This window comes from Cicer arietinum, chromosome 4 (assembly GCF_000331145.2).
Source record: "Cicer arietinum cultivar CDC Frontier isolate Library 1 chromosome 4, Cicar.CDCFrontier_v2.0, whole genome shotgun sequence".
NCBI lineage: Eukaryota > Viridiplantae > Streptophyta > Magnoliopsida > Fabales > Fabaceae > Cicer > Cicer arietinum.
Window position 1 is genome coordinate 30,333,709 of NC_021163.2, and position 26,137 is coordinate 30,359,845.

Genomic DNA, 26,137 nt, shown 5'->3' on the forward strand with positions numbered 1-26,137 from the left:
CAAAATAAATAATAAATCAACCCTTATATCTCCATACGATAACATTAAAACATGATCTCAACAAAACACATAGATCACAAAATACAAAACTAATGCATCAATTAAACATATAAACACGTCACTTTCGTTCACCAATTTAACAAGAAAAGAAAGAAAAAAAAAATATATATATATATATATGTAAGATTTTATTTTTTATTTTATTTTTCATTTTAACAATTAAATAATTGTTAATTGAATTGTTATTTTTCATTTTTCACGTAGATATTGTTCAAGCATTCGTAAAGTTTACTTCCGTTTTAAAATATGAATCGTAGAATATTTTAATGTTGATCAAGCAATAAAAAGCATTAAGCACATATATGAGAAAAGTAATTCAATAACTCATTTATATAACTAGAAATCAAACCAGAAAAATAAGGGTTTCGTTTTATTTCACTCATCTTAATAAATAGAGTTTAGTTACTCATGACAGAGATACAAAAGATAGGGATTAAAGAATAATTACAAGAAAGATTCATGAATGATTTTTTATAAAACTTCTTCAATTGTGTTAAGAACAATCGTCCATGAGTTTCTTTGTTATGGCACAAGTCTCCCAACTTCCCAATAGTCAAAAAGATGTCTAAATAATGAGAAAATTGTGTTTAATGTGATCTGATGCGCGCCGCACGCCCAAGGCGCTCTTCAAGCGCAATCTGGCAGATCTAGTGGTGCAGAAATGCGTCTCAGGCGAAAAGCATCTTATGTCTGGTGTTTAGTGTATTTGTCTCCTCTTTTGAGTCCAAATTTGGTTTCGATGTCTTCATGAAAGTTGTACCTATGGGTCTTAGCTTTCAATTGCACTTAGTTCGACTCCAATTGGACATCTACAACACTAGATATGGTTGCAATACTCCACATAGATTATGTTGATTTCTAACCAAAATTCAGTGATGCACTAAAACAAAGAAACAACGCAAAACTACGAAAAATCTCTACTTAATCAATGAAATAAGAAACATTTCATTAAATCCAAGAACTAAAATCAACAAAATATATCAAATAACTCCTAAAATTAACTAATGATTAAAGGTAAACAAGACTAAAATCAATGAAAAATATGCATATGATGAAGAGTCATCACAACTTCAAAATTAATATGTTGATTGTCCTCAAGCAACAATTAATTTCAGATTTGGTACAATTAAAAGCAAACTTTAACTCAATTTCTCAAATCAAATCAAACTCAATTCTCAAAGTTCCAGCTACTACAAAACATTTATCATGCTCCATGGTTGCTTAAAAAAAAAACACCATTTGACACTTAGCATTCATTCATCAAGTTCAACTCTCTATTCACACAATCTCACCAAAATATATTGCAAGTGTTTAGCAAGGGTTATGAATTTATCACTCAAATCCTAGAACATGCATCACGCTACCATATGCTTGAAAAAAATTCTAGTTAGCATTCACAATTGCAACAAACACATACACTTTTGAAGGTCTTTCAGATTATAATGGGACTTAGGTAAGGGTAGAACATTTTTGAATAGTATGCTTATACTACTTGGAGTTAGGTACACATTTTAAAATTATTCTACAAATTTTTTTCACATTTTCATTGTGGAGATTCTCAAACATTGACACAAGAATCAAGAAGATGTTATTTATAAAAGTACACAAACTGAAGAAAAAAAATTCTTCTTTTTTATTCTTTTTTTTATTTGTATTTTATTTTTAGAACCATCACTCCAAACTTAAAAAGTTGATATCCCATAAGCAACCCCAAACTTAGAATTTTACCAAGACGAGACAGAAGTTTTCCTACCTAACTCCAAGTAAGGTGATTGCATTAAAGTCGGATATTTGGCATGTGATGTGGCTAGTAACCAAAAGAAAGGACAAGGCTCAAATGAGCTAACAAAAGATAATATTTGCATAGGGTAATTAAAAAGGCTCAAAGGACCAAACGAAATTGTCTCAGTGTATGCATAAATTACAAGTGATGCAAGTCAGAATTAGTGCAAGTTTTGAAGGGATAACACATGTCTAGATAATCACACAACAAATAATTAAAGTGTTTGGGCCCAAAAGCTCACAGCTAGGATAATAAGAGAGTATGAATTGTCAAAATAATGTCAAACATGCAACTACAAAATTTATTTATTTATTTAAAAAAATGGCAAGTGAGACTTCGACAATCAATGAGTAATTAACAATGCATGCATTAGTGAAACTCATCGAATTGAACAATGATATGAGCAAAGAAATAGAGTTTAAATTTCAAAATCTGAAACAAATAGTTTAAGACTAGCTTTAAGTTGTTAACAATTCCTCATCATAGTGCACGTTTACACACAATTAAAAAAGAAACAAATTCAAATAACAAAAATAAGATTGTAAAAATAAAATTTACCTTTACCTATGGGTTGCCTCCCACGAAGCGCTTTTTTATGGTCATTAGTTTGACGCCTCAACTATTATCAAGGTGGCATATATGACCGAAAGAATACATTATCCTCTTCTTCTTTTTGTTTGGTAGAAATTCCATGAACTTGAGAAATGGATGACGTTGCTTCCATTTCCTTTTCAATTGGACATTGATGAACAAGGCATAGATTCAATCTCAAACTTCATCAATCTCTTCTTTTTTTCTTTTCCTTATTCGTGTTTTTCTCTTGCTTATTTTCTTCTACCAGAACAATGAAGTTGTCTTCAATCTTCAACTTCTCCTCCATCTTCTCAAACTCAACCACTTGCTCAAATAACCTCTCACATTGAATTTTAAATCTTTCAATTGAAACCATGTTATTCTTCATAAATTCAACCAAAACATCCTTGATGTGAAAGTTATTGTCATCTGATTCTTTGGATATAATTTTAGGAGGTAGAATTTGTTATCAATTGATCTTTTTTATATAACACTCGTCGTCTTCTACTTCTATGACCAATAGATTTTTATATTCTAATGGTGGGACATAGTAATCAAAACAAGTTCCACTCATATGTCTTTTTCTGCAAAAGTCACACCTAAGAGGCCCAATTTGAGGGTGATTTTTTAAAAATGTATCTCTCAAGATCTGTCCCTCAATTATGCGTAATATAGCAGATATAAGACAAGTATCATACTCTTCCAATAATTGTAGTTGATATTTCATCATTACAATCTTTCATGTTCTACAGTAAATAGTTATCTCAAACAAAGAAGAGACAAACCACTAGCAAACGACATTAGCAATTTCAACAATTAAAAATAGAAAATCAAAGAAAAACAGTATTTTTTCAAAATTAAAAATAAAAGAAAATAAAAAAAATTTATTGCAGAGCAGAAAAATTCAATTAAATAAATAAATTATAACTCAATAGTGATATGGCAATCCCTGACAACGGTGCCAAAAACTTGATAGCGTTTCAGCAAGTGTACTGAATTGTTGCAAGTAATAATAAAACAATAGTACTGAGTGTTGAACTCAAGGAATGTGTTTTACTATTAAATTGTATTTAATTACTAAAATTGAACAAAAAGTTTTAGAATTGATTGAAATAATATTTGAAATTAACAGTAATAAAATTGATCCTTTATTATACGAAAAATGTTAGGGATGAGTTTCACTTCGAATCCAATCTTGGTTTCTAATTTGATCATAGTTACTAAATTTCTTTATTGAATTATTACTGAATTCTCTTTATTATTCTTTCCTTAATGTCTTAGTGACACAACCTTTAATTCCAAAGTAACCCTTAATCCTTTAGTGGATTTAAGATTAGAATTAAGCTTTATAGGACAAGAATTCTCTTTTAAATTATTACCTTTGCAACAAATTTAATTAGTTTCATGAGCTGCATCTATTTCTAGACTACAATATCATGAATTTCTAATCTCAAGCATTCGTAAAGTCCACTTCTGTTTTAAAATACGAATCGTTGAACATTTTAATGTTGATCAAACAATAAAAAGAATTAAGCACAGAGATGAGAAAAATAATTTAATAAACTCATTCATATAACTAGAAATCAAATCAGAAAAATAAGGGTTTCATCTTGTTTCACTCATCCCTAACAAATATGGTTTAGTTACTCGTGATAGAGATACATAAGATATGGATTAAAGAAGAATTACAAGACGGATTCATGGATGATTCTTGATAAAACTCCTCTAATGGTGTTAAGAACATTGTATCTAAGTTTCTCTGCTAGGGCACAAGTCTCTCAACTTCCCAATAGTAAAAAATATGCCTAAAAAGTGAGAAAAATGTCTTTTAATGTGTTCAAATGCGCGCCACGCGCCTTAGACGCGCTTCATGAAAGTTGTAGCTATGGATCTTAGCTTTTAGTTGCACTTGGTTCGATTCCAATTGGTCATCTACAACTCTAGATATGGCTGCAATATTCCACATAGGTCATGTTGATTTCTCACCAAAATTCAGCACTGCACTAAAACAAAGAAACAACGCAAAACTACAACAAAAAAAAAAAAAAAACTTTACTTAATCAGGGAAATAAGAACATAAACATTTCATTAAATCCAAGAACTAAAATCAACAAAATATATCAAATAAATCCTTAAATTAACAAATGATTAAAGATAAATAAGACTAAAAATAATGAAAAATATGTATATGATGAATAGTCATTAGGGGTGTAGATGATACGAAAGATGAAGGAAAAACATGCTTGAGGTCAGATTGAAGAGAAAGAAACTCTGAAGCTTGCTGTCATGGAAGGAAGTTTCGCGAGGTAGGGAAAAGGAGAGGGAGGTGGATGATGATAATCAGTAACAAAATAAGAGAATAATTATTAGTATTGAAGGTTTGATATTTTAGTGTCTTGATCTAGGACATGCAAGGGGTTGAAGATGATGGAGCTTTTGGTTCCTCTATTTTTAGGAAAGAAGAAAAGAACGCGTATGAAAAAAGGGGAAACGTGTGGTAGGAGAGAATGAAAGAGTTGGGTTGGTGGTGAAGGAAGAAGAGGAAATATGAATGAGTGTATGGGTTGTGTGTGACGTGTAAGCAAAAGGAAAAAAGAAAGGGAAATGAAAACAATAGTACATGTAACACCCCAATTTTGAACAGTGAGAGTGTAAATTTTTAAAAAAAAACAAGACAACTAAATATTTTAGGTTAAAATATTCATAATCGTTCTTTAATTTAAATCAGAGTAAAATATTTAGTTGTAAAATTCTTTTCCAAAAATGAAGATTAGAATCATTGTTGTATTATATAAAAAGGTTTCGACACAAATAACCTAATTACAACCAAACAATTCACATTGACCCAAAAAATGTCACAATTATTTCAGATACATACATTTCATTGCAACAACAACATTGCAATTAGGAAGTGAGAATAAATAAAACCCTTAATCAAAATCCTAAGCTAATCTTGAACTCTAATTGAGGATAACTAGATACTAAGGGTCCACAGGTGGCATCAAGCCTCACTGCTTCTGATTGTCAATCCAAAATCATCGCTCTATCATGTCTTCGACATTGTTGCAATTCTTGCACGACTCAAAACTCTAAGAACTTGGGGCGTAAGCCCGGTCCACAGTAATAGTAGATGGTCACGATCTAAAAACAACATATATACGAAAATACAAAGCACGAAAGCATAACACGACATGACATCAGTTGATAAACAAGCATGCATATAAATATTATCATATAACAAACATGACTCGTGTGACAAAGCGCTTCAATGCAATGCTTATATGTTAGTGCACATGATTCCAAAATATCCACACCCTCCTCGAGAGGTGTAAATTATAAATGTATCGCCCCTCACAAACTAATACTAATCACCAAGGTGCCACCTATCACGGGTTAACACGATTTGCTAGAGTGCAGTCTACCACAGACCTCCACGACTCCAAAATCCCCGTAAGGATAAGGTGGACCAATCAACTCATGAAACCACCAAATGGTCCATCATGGTCACTACTAACACTATGGCCCATCACGACCACCAGTAACTATGAAATGCGTGAGTATACTCTAACTCTTTCACATCAATCATTATGTAAATGTAGCTATTAAAATACTCTCATTTTAATGTTCATTAAACACTAATAATTTTTAATACTTATCACAAAGCATACTCATGGCATATTCTCCTCAATAAAATTCATAGCACATATGCTATCAGTTATGAATACATAATCACATCAAATGCATGCACAATTTTGTGCACACTTATTCACAATTAGCACAAATAATATGTATATAGACACACTCTACATTCAAGACTATATAATATAGTTAGAAAGTGTCCTTACGTCGACAATGCTTTATTACATAGACAACTTACGCTACACCAGCATAACCTATCTGATGATTCCAACAACAAAATTAGCACATATGTTACCACATAGCATATTCTCAGAGCATAACTTATCACAGAGCATACTCATGGCATATTCTCCTCAATAAAATTCATAGCACATATGTTATCAGTTATGAATACATAATCACATCAAATACATGCACAATTGTGTGCACACATATTCACAATTAGCACAAAGAATATGTATATAGACATACTCTACATTCAAGCATATATAATATAGTTAGAAAGTGTCCTTACCTCGACAGTGCTTTATTACATAGACAACTTACGCTACACCAACATAACCTATCTGACGATTCCAACAACACCTCTCAATTTTCTTGTAACTTCACAAAACAGCTCACAAGCATCTTCTAGTAGAGAAGAACAATTTGTCTTTCAAAATTTTCTTCAATTAAAGGTTGGATTAAGGAGGAACATGAAGGTTTGTGTTCATTATTTAAAACACCAGCACCCTTGTGTTGTTTGTTTGTGTATTCAAAATAATAAAATAAAAGAAGAAGAAGAAGTAAGGGAGAGGGGCACACGTGAACTAAAAAGAGGGGGAAATGATTTTGTTTTTTGTTTATTTTTTAATTAGAAATCTTAATTAACTATAGCCACAAATTAAAGAAGGAGTGAGGTTAGATCCACATAATATTTACTACTTCTCTTTTAAAATATTTATCTCTAGTAAAATTTAAAATTCACTTTATGTAAAATACTAACTTTCTCTACAAAATATGTATCCGATGCAACTTGACTCACAGATAAATCAAATTATAAGTTAACTCGTAAAGTATTTAACATTAATTATTATTACGACATAAATAATTTGATTATTAAAATAATCAAATTTAATATTATTCGCTCAAAATAAATACTACTCATGAATAATTCAAGTATCAAATCACCCAATAACTTGAATAAAAAATTTCATCGAAATCAAATATATTTTAAAATTTGAAAGCGGCAAAACTATTTGTTGATTTTAAACATTGAGAAATCTCATTGTCAGATTTTTGACTTTTTTTTACACGTGGACTAAATAAAAATATTTCAGTCGTGAAAATATAATTTTTGTACTTTTATTCATAAATAAAAGAAACTAATATATTCAACGACACGTTTTAATTACAAAGTATAACTAAATATACTTAATTAAGAATTTATTTTCTACGGATCTTACAGTATACACAGATCCTTTAACACTTGCAGATCTTTTAACACTTGCCCTTGATAATACTACGTACCACTCTTCTACCCTAATTCTAAAAAACAATATAATTTAAACATTACTAGTAATTAATTGTTTTCACTTAATATCAAAATTAGGGGTCTAATTATTATCTTAACCTTGTAAATATTTTATAAGGTAGTGAGATGGGTTGTTACGGCCAACACAAACTTCTCTCCCATGTTCTCCGCTCTACAAAATCTCTTATTCTCCTATGCAACCCTAAACTAAAATGAATAAACTTTTAATTAATAAAAAGACATCTAAAAGAAATTGTTATTAATAAAAAATACTTCATATTCTAATATTTTTAAATCTAAAATTAATATTTTCATAATAAATCATATTATATATTAATTTAGTAAATTATTTTTTATTTTAAAGTGTCTAAAAATTTAATTTTCATAACAAATTTAATAATTTTACTAAAATACTATTATAAACGGTTAAAAACCTCAATTAAATTCGCCTTTTAGTCTCTACATCTTCAACAGCCTTGCTGCTATACTCACTTTTATTTTTATACCTAATCGTCTTTGACTCTATTAACATTAATCATATTAGGACTGTTAGCTTTTGTACTCCCCCCCCCCCCCCCCCACATCATTTTTTTTGTTTACCTCCCCACATATCCCCCCCATTTAATGTTTTTTGAGTGAAATACCCAAAATAACCTTAAAAAAATCAGTAAAAGTCAAAATAAGAAAAAATCAAAACAGTTGTACCCCCACACTTGAAAAATCCGGAAAAGTAAGTTTTGCTGAAAAAAAGTTTTTACCGGAAATTTCATTTTTTGAAATTTTCGGTATGCATTTTTAACTACCGGATTTTTCAATTTTCCGGTTTGTTTACCGGAAATTTCATTCCTTTTTAAAATTTTCGGTACACTGTGTAACTTTTTTTTTTAATATAATTTTTTTAATTTTTTTTATTGAATTTTGTTAGTGAGGACCAGAGGAGCAAAAACTGACGGTGATCATTCGCGAGTTCGGCCTCCTACACAATCAAATAGGAGAGCTGCTGTTGAAAAAATGAGAAAGAGAAATGAGGAAAGGCAGGCGCCCCAAGATGAGCAGCCCCAGCAAAACCCTATGTTTTATGCAGAACAGGATGAGCAGCCCCAGCAAGATCATGTGTTTGATGATGAACACGATCAGCAGCAGCAACAGTTTGATGATGAACATGGTCAGCAGCACCAGCCTGAAGAACCCATGTTTCCTGGAGGTCCTTATGATCTTTCTATCCTTAAAGATTATGAGCATCATATTGCAATTAATGTGTGGAATGGACATGTTAGTAAATAATTTATTTTATTACATATTATAATATATTTGTAGTATAGGTTATTTTATTACACATTATAATTTATTTGTAGTATAAGATTATAATATATTTGTAATTGTGTTATTTTTAATTAAACAGGATAGACGTGCCTTGAGTGCCTTGAAAGTTGTTTCCAATGGCAAAAAGCAAGACAAATTTATTGATATTAGATATCATTTACCTGCTCAAATAGATCATTGGATTAATATATCTGGATTACGTCCTCTGAGAAGATGTAGTTTGCATATGATTGATGGTAATATGATATCTGCTTTTGCTGAGAGATGGCACGCAGAGACTAGTTCATTTCACCTGCCATTCGGTGAAATGACTATTACTCTTGACGACGTCAGGGGTCTTTTGAGCATCCCGTGTACTGGAGAGTTTTTCACACCTCCCGCAAATGTCAATGAAGATTTGGCAATTGTTGCTGATGTTGAGTTGTTGGGAGTTGCATATGATGAAGCTGTCACTGAGACTAGGACCAATAGAGGGGCCTCGTATAGTTTTGAGTGGTTGAAAGAGGTATTTTTAAGAAACTTCATGAACGAAGATATGACTTTCTGTCCTTACAGATTATGAGCATCATATTGCAATTAATGTGTGGAATGGACAGGTTAGTAAATAATTTATTTTATTACATATTATAATATATTTGTAGTATAGGTTATTTTATTACACATTATAATTTATTTGTAGTATAAGATTATAATATATTTTTAATTGTGTTATTTTTAATTAAACAGGAAAGACGTGCCTTGAAAGTTGTTTCCAATGGCAAAAAGCAAGACAAATTTATTGATATTAGATATCATTTACCTGCTCAAATAGATCATTGGATTAATATATCTGGATTACGTCCTCTGAGAAGATGTAGTTTGCATATGATTGATGGTAACATGATATCTGCTTTTGCTGAGAGATGGCACGCAGAGACTAGTTCATTTCACCTGCCATTCGGTGAAATGACTATTACTCTTGACGACGTCAGGGGTCTTTTGAGCATCCCGTGTACTGGAGAGTTTTTCACACCTCCCGCAAATGTCAATGAAGATTTGGCAATTGTTGCTGATGTTGAGTTGTTGGGAGTTGCATATGATGAAGCTGTCACTGAGACTAGGACCAATAGAGGGGCCTCGTATAGTTTTGAGTGGTTGAAAGAGGTATTTTTTAAGAAACTTCATGAACGAAGATATGACTGTGCAGCTAGGGCATGTCTACTTCATTTGGTAGGGTGTACCATTCTTGTTGATAAAAGTTTTACACTTGTATCTGCAAAATATCTCTTTCTGTTTCAAGATCTTGATAGTTGTGGTAAATGGGCATGGGGACCGGCTGCACTTGTTGTGTTATATGACTATCTTAGAGATAGTACATTGCCTGCAACCAAACAGATTGGAGGATATTTGTCTTTATTTCAGGTACTATTATATTTATTATACTTATCATTATTTTTTTAATTATTTCATCACCTTAATAATTTTACTACATTTCAATTATTTACAGACTTGGATTTATGAACATTTTCCTGATATTTGTAAACGGGATATGGATGAACATATTTCCTCAATGTCGCGGATGTTTCGTTGGACTGCAAAACAAACATCTGGGAATGTTTCATATTACAGGGCAAAGTTGGATGCTTTGAGGGATACTGATATTATCTGGGCACCGAATTACGATGAGAACGTTGTGGCACGATTTCAGTCTATGTCATTATTTACAGGATACATTCGTTGGTGTTTCACGATGGTTCCGTATTTACCCGAGAGGTGCATACGACAGTTTGGGTATACTCAACACATTCCTCCTACACCACCAATGCTTGTTGCACGTGATGTCGACGTTGAATGGAGTATGTACCGGAATTTTGTACGATCACTTCGAGCTAAATTGCACCCAGTTGCATATCCACATGGGTGTGTTGAGGGATACATCCAGTGGTATTATAGGATATATCATCCTCGGATGATCCCTTATGTTGCTGCATATGCTGGTCCTAGTTATGATGTTGATGTTGGTCGTGGTCCTGGTCCTGATGCTGGTCCTAGTCATGATGTTGGTCCCGATACTAGGTGTACACGGTGTCACGCAGTTGGTGGTCTTATACAGCAGAGTTTAGATTTGCATATGGGTGGTCTTGAAGATCAAATGCGTGTCTTATTAGAGAGAGCTTTACACATTTCTAGATGAGGAGATATCAGTAGTATTATAGTTGTATTATTCAGACTTATTTTATTATTCGTGGGTTATTTGTTATTCAGACTTATTGTGATAGCGACTTATTCAGACTTATTTAGTTAGTTATTTATTATTCAGAGTTATTATTAGCGACTTATTTATTATTCAGAGTTATTATTAGCGACTTATTTATTATTCGGAGTTATTATTAGCGACTTATTTATTATTCAGAGTTATTTTTAGCGGCTTATTTATTATTCAGAGTTATTTTTAGCGACTTATTTATTATTCAAAGTTATTATTAGCGACTTATTTATTATTCAGAGTTATTATTCGCGACTAAATTTCCAACAACATTTAAAGTGACAATCCTATCATTTAAAGCAACATACAAATTAAAAGTGGCAATCATCTAAATTGAATACAACATTTAAAGTGACAATCCTATCATTTAAAGCAACATACAAATTAAAAGTGGCAATCATCTAAATTGAATACAACATTTAAAGTGACAATCCTATCATTTAAAGCAACATACAAATTAAAAGTGGCAATCATCTAAATTGAATACAACATTTAAAGTGTCAATCATATCATTTAAAACAACATACAACTCAAAAGTGTCAATCACCTGCCAAAGAATATAATCTGAATTATTTTCTAAATCTAAAGAACCCCAATGTTGTAGACGTCCTGCATAAGCGATAGCCCATGATGTAGACTCCTCGCTACGATGCTTCTTCCAATGCCATGCAAGTGGAGGTAACGGACATGCAGATTTCAATTTAACTTGAACCCAATGATTTTCGTTAACAAAACCAATGCTGATAACACGATCACGTGACAAATCTCCATTATGTGCACCCCTCAATGGGAAAAAAGTCAAACAAAATTTTTTTGCTAATGTAACAAGAACGAGATTATATTTTGTTGCTATCACGTAACCCATATCAGGAATGGTCATCCACTTCTCGTTAGCTTGGTTTTCCAAAACTCAGTTACAAGTAAAGACTCTGTCACTTCTTGCAAACGTTCCTTGAATAATGCAGCATATAAATCAGGTTTGGACTTAATCTCTGTATACAACTGCCGACGTATAATGCTCCAGTATTCTTCACCATAACCAAGTAAAGCAGCAATAGCACGATATCCACAGTTTCCATCTGCTTTAACATTAACTATGTCTTCAATATATGGATGAATTAAAGAAGGAAACTCGTGGAAATATTTTTTAACCTGGTGGGAGACTTGTTTGGATGCTTGATGGGAGACTTGTTTGGATACCTGCTGGGAGACTTGAGTATCAACATGCTCAAAGTATGATGGGTCGCGATATACGTCATATCCCTTCGGCTTATTGCCTTTTTTCTTAACACCACCTTTTGTTTTGATTTTATCCACTGGTGCACACATTGATGTTGTCTCCGGATATGCTATTTCACGCAACTTGCTCTTTAAAGCCCTTCTTCCAGCAATATTAAGTGTTTTCCATTTTTTCCAAATTATATCCATCTCCGATGTAATGTCCAACTCTGAATCATTTGTCAACTGGTCATTCTCTTGATCACTATTCAAGGTTAATTTCCTCCAATGTATATGAACAGCATCTAATGGGATTGGAACACCTTTCATCTTGTATCCTGCTAACTCACATGCACAAGGTAATCCATGAGTCTTTCTAAGTATACAACAACACACATCTTTGTCGTTACCGACATAACTGACTCTCTTGTATTCTTCAACAATATCACCTAAGGCTTTCTTGGATACCACCCAAGTCAATTTCTCAAAGAATGGATTGTTGTGTATATGCTCTTTGCGACCTTTACTTATCTCAAATGAACCTTTGATCTTAATAATTTGAAACTTCAACATGTCATTCATACCATTCCATGCCTTACAAAAATCTCCTTTACTGTGTTCCAAAAATCTCTTCAATGACCAATGAGCAGACTCAACCCTAATATTTAAACAAAAAAAATACAAAATGTGAAGTAATGATCATATATCATGCATAAATCATATATCATATATCATACAAAATGTGAAATTTTAATGACATACCTATTAGTCGTAGTATTTCCTAGATGCAATACTCGATTGGTTCATGCTTCAACAAATCTTTCCTTATGAGGATTCAACCATGTGCCTCTGACGTAGTCAAATCAAATAATATTATCGACACATGCTTGCTCAAATATTTGCAAAAGTTCCTCGTACTCCTTCTCTTCAGAACAATAAACAATTTTCCTCCACAAGTCTTTCTTTAATATATATTGTTTGCATTTGGCTCCAAAATTTTTGTTAATATGAAGTTGGCAAAGTAAATTTGTTGAAGATGGAAATACAACTTTAATTGCATTCATTAAAGCAAGTTCTCTGTCAGTCACAATCACCTGAGGAAATGACGTGTTTGAAACAAATAACTCTTTTAACTTCTCCAATGCCCACCAAAAGTTGTCATGACGTTCAGAATCCATATAAGCAAATGCAACATTAAATGTCAACCCAGTTGAAGTTACACCAACAATTTCAAACAACGGTAACCTATACTTGTTGGTTTTGTAGGTGCTATCCATGATCAATACAAGAGGGAACATGTTCAGCAAAGTTATGGAATCTGGGTGCGTCCAAAACATATCCCTCACAACGTTGGAGTCCTCATGAGTCCTACTCCAACAAGTATATTTCTCAGCTTCAAGTAACTTCAACAAATGTTGCATATCAGTTCTAGGTCCCATCAAATTCTTCTTGTATGTACTTTGTCGCTTGTAAATTTGATAGATACTAGTCACATTCTTCGTATCTCGATCTCTCAAATATGACAAGATGTGTCTCGGTGCAACGTGATATTTTGTCAACTCGTCAACATGTTTCTTATCTTCTTCTGTTAAGCGTCCCATAAATGCATTATTCTCAAAAGTAGCTACTAACTCATGGTTTTGAAGTTCACAGATTAAACTAATAATCCATCCTTCATCATTTTTCAGTGGTCTCGATCTAAGTTTAAACGGACATCCACACCTTTTAGTTGAAGTACATGTGTCATTTTTATTTGACTTATATTGTCCACCTCTATCACAACCAATAATTAATTTTGACTTTCTTCCTCTCTTTCCAGTCTCTACGTCTGATCGAGTAATGATAACTGCTACTCGATTTTGTCGACCTATCTCTCTTGCCCATGATATGACAGCTTCTCGTGACTCAAAAATTTGATCAGTTGTAAATGCGACATCCACACCTTTTAGTTGAAGTACATGTGTCATTTTTATTTGACTTATATTGTCCACCTCTATCACAACCAATAATTAATTTTGACTTTCTTCCTCTCTTTCCAGTCTCTACGTCTGATCGAGTAATAATAACGGCTACTCGATTTTGTCGACCTATCTCTCTTGCCCATGATATGACAACTTCTTGTGACTCAAAAATTTGATCAGTTGTAAATGCTTCAGTTAAATCTATAAATATTGGTTGTGTGTTTTCATCCCTATTTCAAAAAAAAAAATTAAAAAAAAATAACAAAAAAATTAAAAAAAATATTCAAAAAAAATAATAATAATAACTACCGGATTTTTGAAATTTCCAAATTAACTACCGGAAATTTCAAAAAACGAAATTTCCGGTGAACAAAAACTAACTACCGGATTTTTCAAAATTTTTGAAATTTTCGGTAGCTTCCGAAAATTTGAAATTTCCGGTATTGAAAATACAACTACAGGAAATTTCATTGACCAAATTTCCGGTAATAAATATAACTACCGGAAATTTAGTTGCAAAAAATTACTTACTGGAAATTTCAACGAGGGGTCAGATTTTGGAGTAATTTTTTTTTACCGCTCACGTGAATGAATTTATTAAGGATAAAACTGGGTTTTTAACAAATTGGGGGTACAAATTTAAATGGGAGATATAAAAGCTAACAGTCTCATATTCGATGCTTTTATTATTTATTTGTTAAGTGGAAGGGTTATTGGATTTCAATGGGAAGAGCAATATCCGTACATTACAGCAGAACACAAAATTAGAGTGGATCCTTTCATTTCTTTTTTAGATGAGAACTGAGATTTTTAATTCTCGTAAAAAAGTGGAATTTTATTTCTTTTTTAGATGGGTACTGAGATTTTTAGGAATAAAAATCGCTATAAAAAGTGAAGAGAAGCGCAAAGAGTAGCAAAAGGAACAAATGAAGATTTGTGTTCTTGGAGATAAACAAAACTTTTGAACAAAAGGATTTATATGCAATTAGACATATTTTGTCATCCATTTAATAAAATCGTGCAGGTTGACACATGACTAACCTTCATTAGACTACCTTAATAGGGGTGTTAGTATCCTACAAATCCACTTAATCTTAAGTGTTCACAAAACAAAGTATTTATGTACTAGGCTCCGAACTCGCACCTCACAAATATGTGAGTTTCTAATAGTATTTTCATCTCATATACGAAGAAAAATAGTATAGTTATTCAAAATAAGTATAGTTATTCAAAATTGATTTACAAGACTTTTTTTTTAAGTGTGTTTTTGGATAAAGTAATTGCAATAGAAGTGAGAATGCGCATAAGACCTAAAATCTAGTTTGCAACCCATCTTGATCCTCTACAACACTCTCCTCCCTATTGAACTTTCTGCTGCATTTTTCTCTCTATCTCTCTCATCACTCACAAAACTCATTGTTGAGGATCCAAATTCAGTCCACGATAAAACCGAAACTTTCCAAAAGTCTATTTATTTAAAAGAATCAGACTTCATGCCCTCAAGATCCCCTCTCAACTCTCGGGGACCATCGCCTACCTTTGAATTTGGAAGCTATCTTACGCCATGATAAAGCTTATCAAAATTGTGGGATTGGTGTCTCTTCCATTAGGCGTGTGACCTCTTTCATGGTGGTGGATTCTGAGACAGTAAGGGTGGGAGACCACCATTTCCACATTCCACCCAAAGGGTTTACATAAGTTAGTGGATAGTTTGAATTTGAACCTTTAAGGTCCACCCAAAGTTAAAGGCTATCTTTTTATTCAGACCAACAAAAAATACAACATAAACAGCCACGTGCATGACATGGCAATAATAAAGTGAATAATAATTAGCTCTTGATTATACCCTTGCATTTTGGGTGTATTGAAACTTGACCTATATATAAATCGTTTGGTTTAGAGAGAGAAAAATTATCTCTATAAATCCAACGGTTTTTACAGCTGCAACATCAGTTGCAGCTGCAGTTTCATAAAACATGCAAACACATTATAAATAAATATTAATAAAGAAACTTAATGCAATCTATTAATCTCTTCAACATTTGAAAAGTGAAATGCTAGAGTCGTGATTTAGGGCCCTTCCTTTTAGGAATATCTAATGCATCATAATGACCAAACCCATGATAGAGAACTCTAATTGGATTTTCCTTGCCGTATTCTTGGCCATACTCAGCTATTGATATCAATCCACCAGCATCCTGATCATACATGTATACAGTGATTGGCATCCTGCACAATAGAGAATCTCAGATATAAGATTAACATTCAAATGTGTATAGTACATACGTAACTGCATGAAAGGAAGATAAGTTTAATTTCCCAACAGGAAGAGAAGTACTTACTGCAAAACATGTGAAGCAATGAACAATTCGGGTTCACCTCCCCATACATGAGGCTTCCTTATTTGTGAAATATATGAATCAAAGTCACCTTCAATAAACCTGAAGATAACATAAGAAAACCATGTTCATTAGCAAACAATAATCACTAATCGTTTCACCTTTTATAGTAAACAAAGTAACATTTATCGTGCTTATAGACATACTAGCCTAATTTGACATTGTAATTTAAGTTTTACTACCTCAGTGTCTATATATAAAACCCTCTTGAGAAATTTTTTGTTCCTTTTTATAAAGACTCTCTTTTAATTTTCAACTACATTAATTAATTTTTTTACTAACATACTTCTAATTAATCTACATTTTTCTTCTGCAATTGACAATAAATATTATAATGAAAACATTAACTAATTCTCTCTCTTGAAGGGTAAACTTGTAAAAACAATATCAATTATTAACACATTTAATACTACTATCAATTTTCTTAATTCTCACAATTTGATCAAGGAGTTCTATATTTAGGAACGGAGGTAGTATTATATTGCTCCAGAAAGTGATATGGATTTCTTCTTGTATTAGTAGAAGTATGGGGTTAAAAGTTAGATTGGTGGAGAGTGAGAAAGTTGAGGGAGAGAAGATGGGGGAAATAAAGTAAGATATCTAAAATTTGTTTAGCTTATTTTATTTTAGATCTCAAATTACATTTGGAATTTAATTTTTTATCAATTCAACTGTATTTGACTGTTTAACACTAATTTTTTTTGGTAACACAGTTTGACACTAATATGACGGCGGATTACAGAGCACATAATTTTTTTCATATACATCGATCAGAGTATAAAAGTTATGTCTTAAAAGCAAGCAAAATTGAAAACTGATGTAAAAGTTGTTGTTTTGGAAAAAGTTAGAAAGCAAATTCTCCAGAAATATGTAGTAGGTATAAGGGGTGGGTTTCAGCCTTTCAGGATTAAATTGAACGAAATTTTTCATTTAAAAAATGTTCCTTGAAAATAAGAAGCGGATGTAAGCGGTTGGCTTTCTAGACCAACTTAAGATGACAACTTTTCTCATATTTTCAGTTAAAAACATGATTTTTTGGTACAGAAAATCTGGATCCCAAGTAGGGAATCTGTTTCGACAGAAACTTATATTTACCATGCAAATAAAATTGGGACTTATTGCGGACAATAAAAAAAATTGGTCATGAACTCTTACTGTTTTCAGTGAAAGTAGAAATGGCTATTGTGGTACCTCAATTCTTCAAATGTTTTTTTGGTGTATACATGTGTTCTGACTTATGAGTGTGGAAAATAGATTAAAAATATCTGTCTTCTTTAAAATAAAATGTAATCACCAGAATGCTACAGATATTCAATAGGAAACTCACCATTCTGTTTCTTCCCTTCTTTTGACAAACTCATCAGCAACCTGTCAAATAAAACAGAGAATAATCACGAACATGGGCCTAGGCAACAATTGACCACACAGCTTGATTTGTAAGTTATTGAAAGAATTGAAAGAATAATATGAAATGGGTAAGAAAGCAATCAGCAGCGAATATAAACGTTGAATTGTAGCTAATACTGCGCCTTCAATTCTTCTGTTTTGTGCTGTTCTATTTAGTTTTATTCATCGCTGCAAGAGAAAGGGGGTTTCTACGCTTATAAGTGTGATATATAAAAGATATTTAAAAACATACCTTGGCCCGTAAATCATCTGCTAGCTCTCTCTGAAATCTTTCACTAGGAGGGGGTTTTCCAGACCTCAAACTAGCCCCATGAGCAACCGAGCGGAACAAGCATCTTCCATCCCCAGGTATTCCTGCTCAGTAAAGTAAGTTTCATAAACAATGCAGCAAATGCATACAAATTCCTAGGTTCTTATCTATGTCAACTTGCACATGTTAATGCATTTGTAAACATGTAAATAGACGACTCTGCTCAGATAAATAGTTTAATTAAGCGTTTATCTATCATATATGTGCTTATATATCAGCTATTTCTATAATCAATATAATAAAAGATAAAATAAAGTTAAATTATTTTCATATAAACTATAAACTGCTTTTATAAACTATCCTAGAGAAGCTTATGGAAATAAGCTAATAACAGCATATGAACATGTCATAAGTTGTTTACATAAACTCTCCCAAACAGTCTTACAAGTGTTTATGCCAATACGTAAACTCAAATAAACCAATCCAAAGATGCACATATTTAAAGACATTGAGCAAAATGTGCAGCTCACCAATTACAGAATAGTCGGTGTAAACTTGCTTCCCGTGTGAGACTTTAACATTTGTCTCGTCGCAGTCATCGTTCCTTTTCCTATTTTCATAATCTGCCTCAGCATGCGCAGGTTCAGAACTTAAATTACACACAAACAATCCAAAAATAAAACCAACAGATGCACAACTGCGTGGCCAATTTATTCGCCCAACATTACACTTAACTTTGGAAAGCATTTTTTGTTTAGGTACCAACAGTCTCATACTCATACTTTGGCATGCCAATGAAATTTCACGATGCTTCTTCCGTGATACTATAGAATTAAAGAGTTGAGTACTTCCCCTTTGCTTGGAGCAGCATGATCCAAGGTAACCTCCTCTTATTGTTTGGCCCATGACAGTTGAACAAGATGGTTTTGTGCAAATAGAAAGACCAACATAATTTTTCCCCGACTTCCCTGGGTAAAAACCAGAAGAAAATGAACAGGATATTCCTCTGGACTGAAGACCGCAGATGTTACTGCTCATCAGCAGCTGAGTACGACCTTTCACGACAACAGCACTTATTGAAGATTGACTAACAGGAAAGCAAATACTCATGTTTACATCACCTGATTCAAATCCAAAGTATCTTTGTATTCAAAAACACTTATCTTGGAGCTGTTCATATATATAAATGTCCTTTTCACTGATTTCCAGTATATTACAGTATAAAAATTTAAATGTCAATATCATTTCATAGCAGTTTATCTATTTGACACAATTTAAGGATATCTTCAAAGTTCCAGGAGATTTGATACATATAACAACCAAGCTTGACACCTGGAAGGCTAAATTCTGAGTGTTCAAAACTTTAGATGTTTCTGACACATCAAACTGAAGGGAAGCACATTTCAAACTCCCATGACACAGTCTAAATTAAGAAAAGGGGGACAGTGTATTAGAATTCAGACTCATGAATTCCATTATCTTCTTCCCTTAAAATTTATCTCAATCTATATCACACACCAAAATGCACCGTTAACGTATAATAAGTATAACCCGCCAATGAACATATATCTAGTGAAAAGAAAGACGTATATGCCAATAAATACTCCCATGTCTTTATATATAAGACACCCTTGACTATATCACAGGAATTATGAAAGTTAACCCTTGACTATATCATCGTAATTATGAAAGTTGGTTGTAGTATTAAATTTGTTGACAATTTGAATTATTTTACTAGTTTACCATTGAAGAGAGAGAATTAACTATTGTTTTTATTGTAGTATTTGTTACAGATTACAACAAACAAAACATAATTAGGAGTCAATTAGTAAAGAAATAATTAATGCAATTGAAAAACTAAAAAGGGTCTGATAACAAAGGACAAAGAAAAATCTCATGAGTCTTATATTGAGAGACGAAAGTAGTATTATATAAAAAATAAACAGCAAATAGCCACATAGTTCCAACCTTCAAATACATCTTAGCCTTATCAGTAGTCATGTTTTCATCCTTTAAATAATGCATTAATGTGATCTACTATAATGCCTCATACTTTAGATTTCAAATCGCGCCGTTTAGCATTTCTTGAAAAATCTCTAGGCATATCTCTATTCTTCTATCTTTTATCTATCTATTCTAAACAAGACTTCACAATAATGACTCGTGGCAGAATTTCACAAACAAAGAAGCTGTAATTATACACAATTCAAATGACTATTGCGTAGTCAACCCAAAAATTAAAAAAGGTGAAATTTCGGAAATGACAACATTGTATAATTGATAAGATTTGATATATCAAACATTTAAAATGAGTCTATCGTGAATTAAGAAGGAACTAGAATTTGAAAAAAATGTGTAAGAGTAATTGAAATTGTGAATGACTATTTTGCTGCAATTTAGTTATAAGAATATGAAATAGAAAAAAATAAAAAACGAGGGAGAGGAATCAAACCTGTTGATGGAAATGAAAGAAGAGAAGCAGAATTGGGTCTTGTTGTAGGGAAAAGCAGCTATATCATATTGTGGAGTTGAAGAAAAGAATAGTATACTCTCTCTTTGTAACAAAAAATAAAAAGAAAAGAATAGTATATTATTAGTTGGAAGATAATAAAATGAGTTTAGCAAGTGTGTGAATTTTCAAATAATGTTACAGAGAAGCCTCTCCTCCACTCCTGAAATTTCTAGCTACTTGAATTAAATGGGTAATATAATATGGGCCTATTCCACTGGGTTGGCTACAACAGTGTAGTTTGAGTGACGGGGTTTTGTACCTGCATCCCCTATTTTACCTCTCACCTCCAATTTTTTTTAAAGATTATTTTGTCTTTGTTTAATTTGTATAAAATCATGGATTAAAATTAAACTTTGCAACCAACTATTTCAAATGAATTAAAATTGTTCAACTAACTAAAATAAACAGAAAATTACAACAAAGATAAATTCTAACAAATTGAGGTTGAACTAACTAAACCTCACTAATTTTAGTCAAATAAACTAAATATCCATTAGTTTTTCTATGGAATTTCAAAATTTAATTTATAACTTGAAGATATTCTTAAACAATTAAAGTGTTAAACTTTCACTCTTCATGTACCGACATTCTTCATACTTGAACGCTACATTCACGTTGTGAAGTTAAAATTTCATTCGATAAAAATTAGTTAATGAAATGATGACTATTTCAAAGAAAAATGCTCTTTCTTTTTTTGCGATGGATAATAATTTAGGGCAAAAAATATGAAGTCTGTCTAAATGTTTAAGACATATATGCCTATAACTAAAATTGTGCCTTTATACACCTCAAAATTATAGCTACAGTAATGAAACTCTAGATGGAGATGAAGATGATATATGCAAAACAAGAAAAGACAGAAGATGATATTTGCTCCTCCTAAAAGTGAATGTTAAAGTGTACCACATGTGATATTGTGTGCGTTTATTTGAGTTTAAATAAAAATAATTTTTATTTTAAATAATTTAGAAATTAAAAAAAATTAATTCCCATTTATTATTGTAAAAATAATTTAATTTTTTTAATTTATTTGTATATAGTTTGTAAAAATGATTTTTTTTTTAAATTACAATAACAATTTCGTAAACACATTTTAAAATTTGATCAATGTAATTGAGTACTCTTAAAAAATAATAAATAAACACAATAAAAAAATAACGATGTCGAAAAATTGAAAAGAAAACAACCGGATAAAAATCTAGATAGGGTTGCTTGGAATAAGAAAACTAACAACGTCGTGCAAATAGAAAAAAATTGGGAAAAAAAAACGCAACTAATGAATTGATATTAAGTGATGGATAAAAATTTAATAAGAATTAATGGAGGGCAATTTGGGATTTTCAAAATAAAGTAAGGGTAATTGCATCATTCCATTTCGTTAAAGAGTTAAATTTCGTGTTTTTTAATTGTGTTTCATTCTTCTCTCTCATCTATCGTAAAAGACGAAAGTTATAAGCTACTATTTTTAACTTTTCATTTTTAGCAAAAAAATAATTTTTTTAATAAAATCATTTTTAAAAAATCTAAAACAAACATCCTTCAAACTCTATAAAACGACTTTTGGCTTGAAAAAATGGATTTTTTCATGAAATTTTTTGAAACAAACATACCCATTAGTTTATGTTGATTAATGCTTAATTATCGTTCACAATTCGAGTAAATATCAATGACACTTTTAAGTAAAGATCTTTTTAGTCTTTACTACCATTGATTACGATTGAGAGAATAACTTGATCGAAGTCACTTTGATAAAAATAAATGAAAAATAAATGTGACTCTCAAGATACTTCGTCAAACTGACATAAATTATATCATTATCTTAAACCCCCACACATAAACTTGTCACACCTCAAGACACATGAAAATACAATTTTACCCTTTTAATTATTTATAATAAGTTTTAAAATTGATAGTTTAGAAATGAACTAAAAATTATATTTCAAAAAATTTAGAAAGTTTTCAAATATGAAAAAAGTTTCGAAAGTTTTCAAATCTAAAAGTTTTTCAAATAAAGATTATATTTTGAAAATTTGAAAAATTTTAAAATTTCCTTATTTTAAAAGTTTTAAATTATTTGAAAGTTTTAAAAATTCTAAAATTTTTTATTTCTTAAATTTGGAATTTTATGGGAGAATTCCCAGTATTTTGGGAGGAGGTTGACAATTACTAAACATAAAATTCAGCAAAGAAGTCATTTTCAAATTGACCCTTGGGGTGGAAGAATCGAGAGATATGAATTGTAAAAACGCGTCCCCACCCCACCAAATTTTCTATTGCACCTCCTTTGACCACATTATTTGCTTCCTGCCTGCAGCCAATTGACGTGCTAAAAAGAATGGAAGTTTCCTTGCTTTAGTCAAAATTGGAATGACCCAAAGTCTTTGTATCCAGAGAAATGTACCGTTTCACTTCCTCTAAAACGCGCACATCTCTTTCCTAAAACACAGGACAATTAACTTACAGAACAGTAAATATTAATTAATTAATTTATAAATTAATTACTTTTTCTAACACACAATTCATATATATATATATATATACATATATATATATATATATATATATATATATATATACTTACATTATATTTTTGGAAAGAATCAAGGGGCAAATAAGGCAGCTTCTAGAACACCCTAATTTCTTGGGTCTCAAGTCCGCGCAGTGTAATAATAATAATATGCATCTAAGCAATGGTGACTTAAACAGTAGGTGCAGCCACCGCATACCACATTTAACCCTTATTACGACCTAATAAATACTAGTATACCAAATATTGGTTTACCAAGCAACAAAGCGCGAAAATATTCTCCAATCCTTCAACTGAAAACAAAATATAGGTTAAGTTTCTCTTCTTAACTATAACAATAACAATAACAATAACATAATGTCATTCATATTTAGCGCTATTCATATGTTATACTATTGCTGTCTTGGTTTCCTTGAAAATCTATATATATGCAAATATTTATTTGTTTTTCTTCATACGTGAATTGTACTGATTAGCTAAATAAGCTGCTCTTAATTTCTGTGATCTTTTTCTCGAATTAAAGTTGTACTCGTCTCAACTCTCAACATATTTTATTTCGTAGTGTATTTTCATAGGCTGATTTTATATCTGAGATGAAGAGTTTCCATTAATTCCATGGTTTTTTGACATCTGTGCACAAGTGAAAACCACAATTTTCTGGTTTATAACGACGGTTTTTGAAAATATTTTGTATTTTTTTTAAATTTGTATTAAACTTATATGCTAACAAGGAAATAAAAGAGCTTTTTGAAGTTTTCACCAAAAAAAGAGCTTTTTTAAGTGAACATTTGTTTACATATGTGACTTTAATTGTTTTAATTATTTTTACAAATGCATCATTACTAACTAGTTTTCATTCTCTTCATTAAAATGGTTCATTTAACATCTTATTAACAAATTAAAATGATAAAAAAAAAAAAAAGTCTTCAGAAAGGAAACAAGGTCTAAAATTTTCAAATTAAGGTATTTGTGACAAACATGTTTTTAAGAGTTATTTTCCCCTTAAAAGTGAACGTATTTCAAACGTGTGTCAAACACATTATGCCAGTTATGTGTATCGAATATTGTAGAATCAGTTACCATGTTTAGAGTTTCTATACTTTGGAAGTACTCATTCTTTGTAACTGCCAATAACTGATGATCAAAGCTATATTACCTTTTGTTTTATCATGTCCCATATTCTTGGAAATGGTGATCCTCAACTTGTCATAACCAATTTGATTTCCTTGCTTCCTTCAAACTTCAATTGTGTTCTGAACCAACCAATTTGCAAACCACTTTGTATATATAGTATATGTTTGTTATTTCTTGTAAATAAATCTCATTATTTGGAAGCACTACTAATACTTTTGAATTTTGATCTTTTCAGAAATCTTAGAAAGTGTATAAACCATTGCCTCGAGAACTGATTCTCTAACAATGGCATTGGCAAGGATTGCTAGGAGCAATCTGAGAAAATCAGGGGGTGCTTTTAGAAGTTATGCCCACGAAAACAATATGTTCAATGAGAGAACATATACAACCAAATGCTCCTTACTTTCCAATTTAGATTCCAAACTAGATGGAAACTTTTCGCAAATTTCGCGAAGTAAGGAACAGAACTACATGAATTTTTCAATGAGGGGGATAGCAGGAACTCCATACAATCAGCATGCTTCTGCTAACGCACAAAGAGTTGAAGAGGAATCTGAGTCAGAGTTAGAAGATGATCAGATAAGATATGCAGGACTAGAGGCAACGAAGCCAGGTGAAAAGCCTCGAGTGGTTGTTCTTGGTACTGGTTGGGCTGCTTGTAGGTTCCTTAAAGGACTAGATACAAAGATTTATGATGTTGTGTGTATATCGCCAAGGAATCATATGGTTTTCACTCCTTTGTTGGCTTCAACATGTGTTGGTACACTTGAATTCAGGTCTGTTGCTGAGCCTGTTGGAAGAATACAAGATGCAGTAGCAAAGGATCCTAACTCCTATTTCTTTCTAGCTTCTTGCACTGGCATTGACACAAACAAACATGAAGTTAGTAAAATTAATTACCCTTCTTTTCTTTTTATTACATGCTTTGAAGTTTGACATTAGAAAAACTATATTGTTACATTGTGTTTAGTTTTGCAATGAAAAAAAATGACTTTGAATGAATATATTTTGTGACATTGATTTTGGTTAAAACTCAATTGAATGTAAAGTGATTTATGTTTACAATACACTTATGTTAAAGTTACTTGAACAATAAATGTGTGGGTAAAAATAAATTCTAGAGGCAAAAGCAACAAAATTGAAGAAAAAATCAATTCTATTCGAGCACGTCAAAACATGTTTAAATTAATTCTAAGCCTCTGTAATCAATTTTAGCACATCGGAAAGTGAAATATTGATAGACTAATGAATTTGTGTCTGTACAATGTTTTTCTAGTGAAATGCTTAGTGACTTGGTCAATTTTACTCTATTTCAACAGGTTTACTGTGAGGTAGTTCCCAATGGTGGACTGTCTAGAGAGCCTTACCAATTTAAAGTTGCATATGACAAGCTTGTAATTGCAGCTGGAGCTGAACCTTTAACTTTTGGTATCAAGGGAGTAAAGGAACATGCTTTTTTTCTTCGTGAAGTGAATCATGCTCAAGAAATTAGAAAGAGGCTTCTCCTTAATCTGATGCTTTCTGAAAATCCAGGTTGGTGTTTCATATCCATACTATTTTATAATTCTAATTCATTTTTATCCTTTTATCTGA

At 31.7% G+C, this 26,137-nt stretch overlaps 2 protein-coding genes across 3 annotated transcripts in view; one reads left to right on the forward strand and one right to left on the reverse strand.

Annotated features, from left to right (window-relative positions):
• Positions 1-16,134: 16,134 nt before the first annotated feature.
• On the reverse strand, positions 16,135-20,993 carry LOC101502655 (OVARIAN TUMOR DOMAIN-containing deubiquitinating enzyme 4). Its single transcript, XM_073368065.1, has 7 exons — positions 20,945-20,993; positions 20,824-20,902; positions 18,902-19,492; positions 18,354-18,475; positions 18,042-18,082; positions 16,658-16,756; positions 16,135-16,544 (listed from the first exon to the last, which is right to left on the reverse strand). Exons 3-7 carry the CDS (start codon positions 19,479-19,481, stop codon positions 16,373-16,375), a joined length of 1,014 nt encoding a protein of 337 aa, XP_073224166.1. The 5' UTR covers positions 19,482-19,492; positions 20,824-20,902; positions 20,945-20,993; the 3' UTR covers positions 16,135-16,372.
• Positions 20,994-23,516: 2,523 nt separating this feature from the next.
• The window catches only part of LOC101502969 (internal alternative NAD(P)H-ubiquinone oxidoreductase A2, mitochondrial-like), a 4,617-nt gene continuing 1,996 nt past the window's right edge, over positions 23,517-26,137 (forward strand). The window contains exons 1-3 of one of the 2 annotated variants that reach the window (XM_004497885.4): positions 23,517-23,720; positions 24,780-25,426; positions 25,864-26,077. In XM_004497885.4, the coding sequence (XP_004497942.1) occupies positions 24,830-25,426; positions 25,864-26,077 (811 nt within the window). In that variant the 5' untranslated portion in view covers positions 23,517-23,720; positions 24,780-24,829. Of the gene's footprint in view, positions 23,721-23,779; positions 24,692-24,779; positions 25,427-25,863; positions 26,078-26,137 lie in introns of those variants that run through there. The other variant, XM_073367027.1, reaches the window with a different exon arrangement.

What these genes read in the sequence shown, in the direction of transcription:
- LOC101502655 (XM_073368065.1), bottom strand. Translation starts at nt 19,481, where the DNA reads ATGAGTATTTGCTTTCCTGTTAGTCAATCTTCAATAAGTGCTGTTGTC. An exon ending in CACCGACTATTCTGTAATTG is followed by an intron (nt 18,476 to 18,901) that starts GTGAGCTGCACA and finishes TTTACTGAGCAG; the next exon opens with GAATACCTGGGGATGGAAGA. An exon ending in AGAAGGGAAGAAACAGAATG is followed by an intron (nt 16,757 to 18,041) that starts GTGAGTTTCCTA and finishes TGTTATCTTCAG; the next exon opens with GTTTATTGAAGGTGACTTTG.